The sequence below is a fragment of the Pocillopora verrucosa genome, chromosome 7 (assembly GCF_036669915.1).
Source record: "Pocillopora verrucosa isolate sample1 chromosome 7, ASM3666991v2, whole genome shotgun sequence".
NCBI classification, from domain to species: domain Eukaryota; kingdom Metazoa; phylum Cnidaria; class Anthozoa; order Scleractinia; family Pocilloporidae; genus Pocillopora; species Pocillopora verrucosa.
In genome coordinates this window covers 5128547-5138867 of record NC_089318.1, presented here as the reverse complement: position 1 = coordinate 5138867, position 10321 = coordinate 5128547, and the positions used below count along the sequence as shown (strand labels likewise).

Sequence of the window (10321 nt, the reverse complement as noted above, 5' to 3'; positions counted from 1 at the left end):
GAAAACATGTGGCCATATTCAATGCAGAATGCTGTTTATGAGACGAAAACACTGTCTCGAAAATCTCGAAAGTCAGTTTTAAAAATTTTCACTGGTAAACATTTGTGTGTATACACAAACGTTTGCTTCAATTATAAATTCTAACTGAGAGATATGCACTGTCACGTGAAAAAGCCTGATTGGGGTCAAGCGATCTCGTCTAATGTCGTGGGTCCAAACGCAGATCATTGGTCCATTTTGGTGTCGCTTCTGGCAGTGAAGAAACGACGCCAAAATGGACAAATGATCTGCATTTGGATCCACGACATCATTATTTGCACTCTACTTCGTGCAGTTGTATAATAATAAAAAATATAGACATGACTTTGAAGCCTCATCAGGCTGATAACAACGCCAGAAAAACTGAGACAGAAAATACTACCATCCCCTTTCTTTAATTTCTAAGATAAAGCTCAGAACCATACAAACATGAATAGCGACTGAATAGAGGCTGAATATAAAGCGAACAAATCTTTAAGGAATTTATACGATGTTTACAGGCAATTAAGTTTCTATAAACGAATCTAGCTGCGTTTAAGAACAGATTTGGGTGAAGCGACATCGAAACGTCTTCAAAAATATTTAGCTGTAATCTTTTTTTTCCCCTCAGTTTTTCTCCTTTTGGTTGTCTTTCCCTTCTAAGAAAGTTTGAACGTCACTATCTGTAGCGATACGGATTTTTCAGTGTTTTGGTAGCCATAATCCAAAAAAATCCGACAAACGACCTTGGATTGAGAATGGTACAGGCTTTGCCGTTCATTCATTTGACCGAGTGGCGCGAAAGGCGAGTGACGTGTCAGCAGCTGATTGGCGATATCAAACACAAGTGAAGAAATATCGTGTTGTTACGGCTTTTCTCTGGTCTGGAAATCCTTGTAAAACACCGTAGTTTATGTGATAAATATATAAAAATATTAAACCTCAATAACCCCAACCCCAACCCGAACCCGCTCGTCAAGAGACACTGGGTACCAGTCTTTCTCTCGTGATAGCCGTCTACAGGGTTCTCGTCGCCGATTGACGCCGAAGTTAGGCTGGTTGCCTCTCAATAATTTGCAATTGTTCATGATGCGAATTGTCAACTTTAGCGAAGAATTCAACCCTGAGATAGAGGAGGAATTATTGAAATCTGTTAAATTCATTATCGATACCGATAGAGCCTTCCTTGGGGATTTCCTTCAACAAAGACAATATTTAGCTAAAAATCGAATGAAAACTGTTCTGGTGGCTTCAAGGGAGAAAACAGCAAAGGGGAACCAATCCCACATTGCATGTGAAATCATATTTGTGCAGTACTTTGCTGACGGAAACTATGGCTTCGTAAAGTTTATTTCTACAGCTGAGCGATTCAACGAACTCGAAGAATTGAATCATACCAGACTGCAGTTAGTAAACGAGGCCATTTCAGTGGTAAATAAGGTCAGTTTCTACCTTTTAGATGCCGTTCGTTCTTGCTATTATAATTGAATAATTAGTGGGGAACAACTTTAATAGGTGAACCACTGAGCTGGGAAAAATTAGGTCATCGTCTGTTTTCATCTGTCACGAAATGCGTTAAGACCCTCCATAATTATAATTAGAATGAGTATTTTTTTTTCTTTCTCCTGATTTAAATATTGTTTTGTTTAAGGAAGGGTGATTTGATTTAATAAAATAAGTACAGGTTTGTTAAGTGTCTTATTTCCTTAAGGTGTTTAGCTATTTAAGGCTAAACAAACTTCAGTTTAAAATAATTCATTATTAATAATATTAAAGAATACCTGTTGAATCATATTAGGTGATCAAAAAATAAAACCATTAAAAAAAACTGCTTTTTAACTCCCATGAGTGATCAAGATAAAATTTTCCTCATAATATCAAGCAGACAAGTGATGAGGAAAAAGAAAAATACCAATTAGGGGATTGTAATTGATCCAATACCAAATTCTCCAAACTAAAGTCACAAGAATTATGGCAGATGGTATTAAGCAATTAGATGGTATTAAGCATTTAATCCCACAGGGAATGGCGTGGTGACAGCTTAATCCTTTAACTCCAGTGAGTGACCAAGACAGACTTTCCCCTTACAATACATGCAGACAAGTTATTAGAATAAAGAAAATATCAATTATGGGATTACTTATTGATCTGATACCAAATTCTCCAAACAATCATAATGAGAATCATTTGGCAGACAGTAAGGAGAATTGCTGATGAGATCTTGGGAATTAAAGGGTTAATACAAATTTTTCAGAATAAGGGTATTATAAAAATAGATAAATGTGCACACACTTGCTCAAAAATACAAAAAAAACATTGATTTTGGGAGACAAAAATGGATTAATGTTATGTGGAAGATTTTTCTTAGTTTTATTTGTCTGAGTTGTTCCACTTCAAGTGACTGTTCAGTGCAGGTTGAGGACAATACCAAAAGACAGTTGGGACTCTGTAAAGAGTGACTGCAAGTTCTGTTAAATTACAGTCATTAAGGGCTAACAATTTTGGAACTCTGAAAACTAACCACTTAACCCTTTAAATCCCAGGATCTCCTTAGAAATTCTCCTTACTGTCTGCCATACAATTCATATGATGTTACTTTGGAGAATTTGGTATGGGATCAATTAATAATCCCCTAATTGATATTTTTCTTTATTCTCATTACTTGTCTGCTTGATATTGTATTGATAGTGTAAGGAGAAATTCTGTCTTGGTCACTAGTGGGACTTAAAGAGTTAATACAGGGTGACTGCTTAATACATTGCTGCTCTGTATATTTGCAGAAGTGCCAAAAGAATTGGATAATTCTTTGTTTTTGTCTGCCTGCACTTATATTATAACATGTGTCAGCTAGCTTTTCTAACCAAATTTTGAAAAACTAAATTGATTAAAAGTGAACCTGACCAATCTTAAATAGATCCAAAAATTTAAGAAAAGTGAAGGGAAGCTTGGATACTTTCATTATCATCCAGAATGGCACTGACCAGCGTGAACCCTTAAAATCATAAGAGTGACCAGCATCTTATTTTTCCTAGCAGTTATACCACTGAATTATTTATTGAGATCATGAGAGTAAAGGAAATGATTGCCAACCTAAAAAACTTTAACTGTTGAACAAATTCTCCTCGTCAGTCTGAAAGAAATGTGTAAAGAAAAGTATGGAGAATATAGTAACTATATGTTAGGGTGTAAAGTGTTATTCAAATCTAAGGTTGCATCCTTGGGATATGGAGTATTTTTCCTTAACCCTTTTTAAAGGAAACTCCCAAGATCTGATTGTCAATTCTCCTTTCTAGTGGCTACACTTTTCCTTGTAAATTAGTTAGGAGAAATTGGTGTTTAATATACCTATTATTAGTATTATCATTAGCTGTTTGTTGGATAATAATTTGGATGTTGTAAGGAGAAATTACATGTTGATTACTTCTAGGAGTTTAAGGGTGAACTGAACAATTTCTCTACCCAGTTGTGCACCCAAAGCGATGTCGAGAGTGCATCATAAACTACAGTTCTCTTGATTTTCTCAGGAGACTACTGCAAGTATTAAACTTATTTTAACCTTTAACCCCTAAGAGTGATTAGATTCTAATTTCTCCTCACAATATCACCCTTGAATCAAACATTAAGGTCACAAGAATAAAGGAAATGATCACCAACTAGAGGAGCTCTTGATTGTTAAACAAATTCTCCTTGTCAGCACTTAAGGAAATGTATAGAGAACAGAATGGAGAATGTGTATACTGATGTTTGGGTGTGAAGGTTTAATGTTACAGCATTTATTATTGCTTTTTTTACAGTATGCTCAACGGTGTGGTTTTGATAAATGCAAGGAAATCTTCAGTGTGATTAAAAAGAAGCATAATTCTAAACCTACCAACAAGTGCGCAGAATCAAGTCTTTGTAAGTCTCTCTACATAGCAGGATTTCGATGGATAGAGGCTGATCTTATTTCTTCTGATTTTGGAAGTCAGTGTTGGACTTGTTTGATTGTTTACAGGCCAAATTTAGTTCCTAACTACCAGGTTGAAAATGGTATCAAATGGGACTACATTGCAACATCTGTACTACTAAACTTTTGTGAAGATATTGTCACTATTTTGAATTCATCCGATTATGGAAAACAAACTATGAGGCAAGTAAAAGCCTTGATGAATAATTTTGAAGAAAGTTCAAGCCTGGATTCAAATATTGTCCAACCCTCATTTCCTTGGAATGGTATGTATGCAGTGCTCTTGTCAATAACAAATAATTTCAATATCAATTGTTAGAGCTAAAATTCATTTTTTCCCTGTTGGTGTTGAGTGGCAAGGTGAAAAGGGGCTGTGCCATCTCTACTTTTACTTCTTTAATTTCAGTTTCAGTGGAAACCTGGTTAAGCTTCAGGCAAAAATGGGTCTTTGTGATAATAAAACTTAACCTTTTTCTGATCTTCTTTAGGAAGAGTAGGACCTTCTCCTGCAAATCAGGTTGTGGTTGTTGGTGGAGGGCTGACTGGGCTTTCTGCAGCAGCTTCTTTGTCTAAGGCTGGTATTCCTGTTGTCCTTTTGGAGGCATCCAATTATCTAGGTAAGGGGTATCAATTTTGAAAAGATCATATCAAGTGATTGCAAATGAAAATGCTCTTATGTGAAAAGTGGTTTATAAAAATGCAGTTGTAGTTCTCAAGAGCCTAAAAACAAGAGCTTGCTGCCTAGAAGAAGAGGAGCTAAGCTTTTAAGGTATCTTTGCAGGTTTTTTTTTTAGGCAAAACATGTGGAAAATTTCACTTACAGATTCCATGTTGCCACACATTTGTCCAGTAATAGATCATAGATGACTCCAAAATGTCTTAGACAAAACAAAAAGTGATTGATGAGGTGCAGCTGAGTGTGACACTAATATCCTCCAAGAAAAGACATGAAACTGCTGTAATCATTTGATAATTGCATCTGATACAGTTCCAGGGCTATTTGGGGGGGGGGCATCTACCTCCATGATCAGGAACTGATATTTACTTGGATATACTTTGAATTAACCCAGGTGGAAGAGTGAAGCAAGTTCAGCCATTTGAAGGGTTTGCTCCAATTGATCTTGGTGGAGAGTTTATCCATGGATCTAACACTGTGGTGAACAAGATTGCTTGTGACAATGGATGGGTTGTTCTGCCAGTAAGTAAAGTCTTGTACCCCTTCTCGTAATTAAGTTAAAAGGTATATTTTTTAATTTTCACCACCGAAATAAATCTCTCTATTATTATTTGTTATAATTACAAAAAATTGGCTTGTGAAACAGATTCAAAGCTTGTATGTTGTTGCTGAGCCTCCCATCTGCATGGATAAATGTTGTACAAGTACTAAGTTGATGTTAAAGTGATAATCTTTCATGAACACGTTTTGAGGGGGAATGGAGTGAGGTGTGCACTATACGTTAGGTTAATGTTTTTGAAGTTGCCAATCTCCTTCTTTCACCTGAGAACATTTTTGCCGCGGAAAGGCTCATGATGGTGAAAATTGTTTCGAGTGCCATTCTAATAATAGAGTATTTTCATCGTAATGCATAAAAGCCTTTCAGATAAATTTTACGTACATGTCATTTTTCAGGCCTCTCAATGTGAAGCTGGGGAAGAAGGAGAAAAATTATTCTACAAAGGAAAACTCTACTCGACGAATAGTAATCAACGGGAAATCAGACTTGCTCGAGAAGCGTGGGCCGAATTGATCAACAGCAAATACAGAAATCAAGAAACGGAAACGGAATATTTGTCTGATTCTGTGAAGGTGAGACTTGAAGAGAAAGGCTTGTCACGTGACGTGTTGGATGTAATTGATTGGTGGAAGATGAAGATATCTGCAGGATCCTTGGATCACTATGGAGTGCGGGAAGGGCGGAGGAGAATGGAGTCCAAATATGAGTGGGGAATTGAAGATTGCAGGTAAAATAGTTTTTGAACTTATTTTGTTTTGAAAAAGACAAGGTTATTTTAATAAATGATAAAAATGTCTGCCTGTAGAATTCGTGGTATTCTGAAGGTAAACCAGGGTCGTAGTCAATTTTTCATACACTGAGTTTTTTACTTGAAGTTGTTTTGGTACAAGGCACCGACGCTCTCTGTCATTCAAACTTTTTCCTTTAGACTCGCGGAATCTTACTCACAGCTGGTGAAGTACTACTTGGCTAACAGTATGGATGTGGATAAGCGTCTTAACTGGCAGGTTAAGGAAGTTGTTTGGAAAGGTTAGATCTTTCGTTTTAGTTTTTATTTATTTCAGGAATCTGTCAGCGCGCAATTGATTTACAGCAGTAGTTTATTCAGAGAATTGTGGTTACCTGGTTGTAACATTTTCCCTTCGTTAGATTTGAGTTTCGTCCTTTCGTGAGAGTTTCATGCAACTAACCTCTTTCTGAAATTGTTGGCACAGTTATTGTGCCTCTATATGATTATTACAAAGCCTTTGTTCTCAGCGATGGTTAATTTTTTTTCATTTTAAAACCTTTTCCTTGTCCTCCTAAAAAAGTTGTATTTGGATGGAATTCGGATTTCGTTTTAAGAGAGCTTAAGGATTCAAATGCTAACTAAAATTTGGCGAGGAAAGAATGTCTTGATTCATATATTTCGGGCAGGAGACAGGGTGAGATCCAACAACAGTGGACGAATTCTTCTGAAAAATCAACATGGCCAGGAGATGACCGCCAAGCACGTGATCATTACTGTACCACTAACAGTCCTCAAAGATGGCGACATAACCTTCACTCCAGCACTTCCCGCTGACAAGAACAAGGCCATACGCACGATACAGATGCTGGGCGCGTGGAAAATCGCTTGTCGTTTCAAACGCCGCTTCTGGCCGGAGAAGCTGCATCAAATTTACAGCGTTCGTGGGTTCGCTAGTGAGATATGGACTTGCTCACATGATTGTCCCGACAGTGACGAAAAATGTCACGTGGTTGTCGGGTTTGAAACTGCCGAGCCCGCGGAAGAGAAACGGTATCTCAGCGGACAGGAAGTGTTGAGAGGATTTTTGAGTCATCTGGATGAGATATTTGGGTATGAATGTACTGCAAAGTTGAGTAGGCCCTAATAGATTGTGCTTGTAAGAGAGGCATATTGTGTCACCAGCATTGTCCAAAAATCAGGCTAAAATTTATGCTCAGTTTTGAAAATTATGCTATTTTTACTTAATTTCTGCTTTTCAAAACCTGAAAAGCAAAATTGGAAACTGATTGATGCAATCATGGAATAGGACTGAAGTGACAATTGTTGCACTGTAATACGCCTCCTGCATTCTGTTAAGTGCTGCTATAACTTTGCTTTTCATTCTTTCATGACAGCACTTCCTCGGACCCAAGCCCTGCCAGCAATTCGTTCATGGACTTCGTGTACTTCCATTGGTCAAACCATCCTTACATTCGCGGGGGATATACCTCACCCACTGCGCATGCTTACGAATTCCGTCGCGTGCTCGCCAGCCCTGTTGACGATCGCTTGTTCTTTGCGGGTGAAGCCACTAGTTCAAGGTCATGTTCGACTGTACCTACTGCGATTGAAACTGGGACACGCGCGGCAGATGAAGTTTGTTGTGCGGCTGGAATTCTCCCTCTTGCGAAACTTTAATCATAACTGTTTGCCTTAAGCACCGTTGCGGTGCCAGATAAAAGTATTAGGAACTTATTTGACAGTGTTGCCAAGGGAGAGACGTCGAGTAGTTGGAAATTAAGAGAAATTGCCAATGTAGCGCCACGTGCAATTTACTGTAACCTGGGAAAGAGATTTTGATATTCAAAACATTTTATCTATATATGAAATGATATTGTAAAAAAACCCACAGCATGCTTTCAACGAGACACCACGCTGATCAAGGATTCTCCAAGCTAACTTGATACTGAAAATGAACGAGTTAAGACTAAATTCTTATTGGCTCATCAGTCGAGCACAAGTGCCGACTGATAACCCTTTAACTCCCAAGAACTGACTGTTAATTCTCCCCTCTAACTTCACACATCTTCTGCTAAATAAATTTCCAGAATTTGGTGTTAGATCAAGATAACAACTTTCACCTGATAGTTTGAATCTTCTCACTACCTATTTGCTTGATAACGTTTGACTGCAGTAGGAAGAAGTTACATTTTAAATCTCTTTCTGGGGTATTGTGCATACATAAAAGCTTAAAAAGGTAACATATCAGAGAGTGGACTAGCTGAATGACCACCGAACGTTAAGTGCTGCAGAAAAAAAGGAAACTGTGCTGAAAAATAAAACCTAGAGCACAAGGAAAGGCACGCCGTGCCTTTCCTTGTGCTCTAGAACATGCTCTAAAACATGACAAGAAATGATTACTTTGATCTCTGCCCTTTATTAATGACATCCAGTGACCAAACGGAGAGGAAGCTATTAAAAATCAGCTCCAAAGAACACAGCAGGTTACGGTGGCATACTGTCTCCAAATATGCGAGGAGGCTTTCAGACATAAATTATTAGTTCTGTTCATAGAGCTCAAGATCTTATTCCTCTTAGGACATCTTACAAAAAGGTATGATCAAAGTCAATCTACACAAGAGGAGCGCAACGTTGGTGGTGAATCTCTAACATCTTTAGCTGTTTCTTAATCACTTGATCAATCCTGGTCTTCCTCTATTAGTCTTCTTTTGCGATTCCGTTCCCTTGCAGTCTGGCTCTCCCTAACTTTCTAACAGCTTCTACCTTTGTAGCACGACTTTCGCAATCTCTCTATTTTGACTAGTCAGCGCGGGTTAAAAATTCACTCTTTTGTGGATTATTACGGCTATAACGTCCCGAGCGTAAAGTTTTTTCGGAGGAACTACAACAATCATCTTAAACATCGCAAATTTTCTACATGACTAGAAATGTTTGAAAAACTTCTCTGATCCGTGACATCCGGCTTCAGGAAACCCAAAGTAACAAACTGAATTCTTGCCACTCTCGGTTCAGGCTACACAGAAACAAACGGGGAGGAAAGGTCTCAAAGTTTTCTTCAAACACTCCACGAGGCATGTGTAAGCCTTTGTTTATCAGCGCGTGCTACTTTCACTTAGCTGGACCTTACCACATCTTTGCCGGATAAGCGTCTCGAAACGTCGCTCCTGAAATACAAGTGCGTACGTCCTCTCGTCAGGAATTTCCTTGGACAATCGTGGTTACTATAATTCGATAATTTTCTAGTTTTCGGGCATCTCTGGTATCACATAGTAAAGTAAATAGCATTGATATGAATTACTCTCCAAGTTGTATTATGAAACAATGACAATTTAATCAGCAGCCTGAGACGGTTTTGTAACGTTACTGGCCATAGCGACCTAGTTCCACGCATGTTTCCTTTTCTGGGGAATAAAAGTTTTGCCAGATAAGTAGAAACCCGATTTTAGATCGAGCTGAAATTGTACTTGAGAGACTAAACCGCCAGTTAAACGGCTTGTTTCTCTCTGCCGACAACTTTCAAGGATACAGTGAATTCAAGGATTTCCAGTCTTATCTTCGTTACCGTGTTGTGGATCGATGATCCTATGATTGAAATGGACAGAGCTTGGTGGCAGAGGGAACCGATAGAGAACATTAATTAACATCGTGTACCAGTGAAAAGAACAAAGTTGACCGGCTAGTACTGGAGAGAGGAGAAGAGGGAGAAGAAGACGAGAGATCAAAAATTACACAGTTCCACCACACTGAAAATATCCTTAGAAAATGATGAATGTCAGAGTTGCGTAGAGGGAGACTTTTTCTAACCTTTTCTTAACTAGGTATCGAGGAGACGGACAGCAAAAAAAAAAAACTTTCGTTTGTGCTTGTTTTTCTCACTAATTGCCATGAATTACACTTATTAAAGAACACATTGATCCTCTCACATACTCGTCATTTTCTTTCTTTGGTTAAATTACAGATATTCCCAACTGGTTACTATTTTTCTGACGTTTTGACGATATGTTTCAGTTTCAATGAGTTTTGAGATTTTCGGTTACCTTACGTAATTCGTTTCTTACCAGTGCCAATTTGTATCTCCCGGAGGAGCATTTTAGGCTTTCTGCTATATTGGACTGGAAAATTCAACCTACTTCACTAGGTTAATGGACGCGGGCGCGCAGCAGGCCTACAGCGTGCCGTTGCGTCGATGTAATTTTGCCATCATGATGTTAGTTGCCACTGTTTTACATTTAATTTAAGGTTAATTTTCATCTTGTCAAAATCTCCGAATTGAGCCAGCAATTTTTTTTATACACCTATAAATTTATAGTAAAACTGAGATGAAATCGAAATTGGTAGACATTGCAAATACTTTAACATTGTTATTGTACTGAGACGAAGATTTTAAATCAA

At 38.0% G+C, this 10321-nt stretch overlaps 1 protein-coding gene across 1 annotated transcript; it reads left to right on the top strand.

Moving 5' to 3' along the window:
* The first annotated feature begins 1043 nt into the window (after positions 1-1043).
* On the top strand, positions 1044-8252 carry LOC131773086 (probable flavin-containing monoamine oxidase A). Its single transcript, XM_059089051.2, has 8 exons — positions 1044-1458; positions 3813-4230; positions 4453-4581; positions 5035-5162; positions 5595-5926; positions 6128-6228; positions 6616-7039; positions 7324-8252. Exons 1-8 carry the CDS (start codon positions 1105-1107, stop codon positions 7604-7606), a joined length of 2169 nt encoding a protein of 722 aa, XP_058945034.2. The 5' UTR covers positions 1044-1104; the 3' UTR covers positions 7607-8252.
* Positions 8253-10321: the final 2069 nt, after the last annotated feature.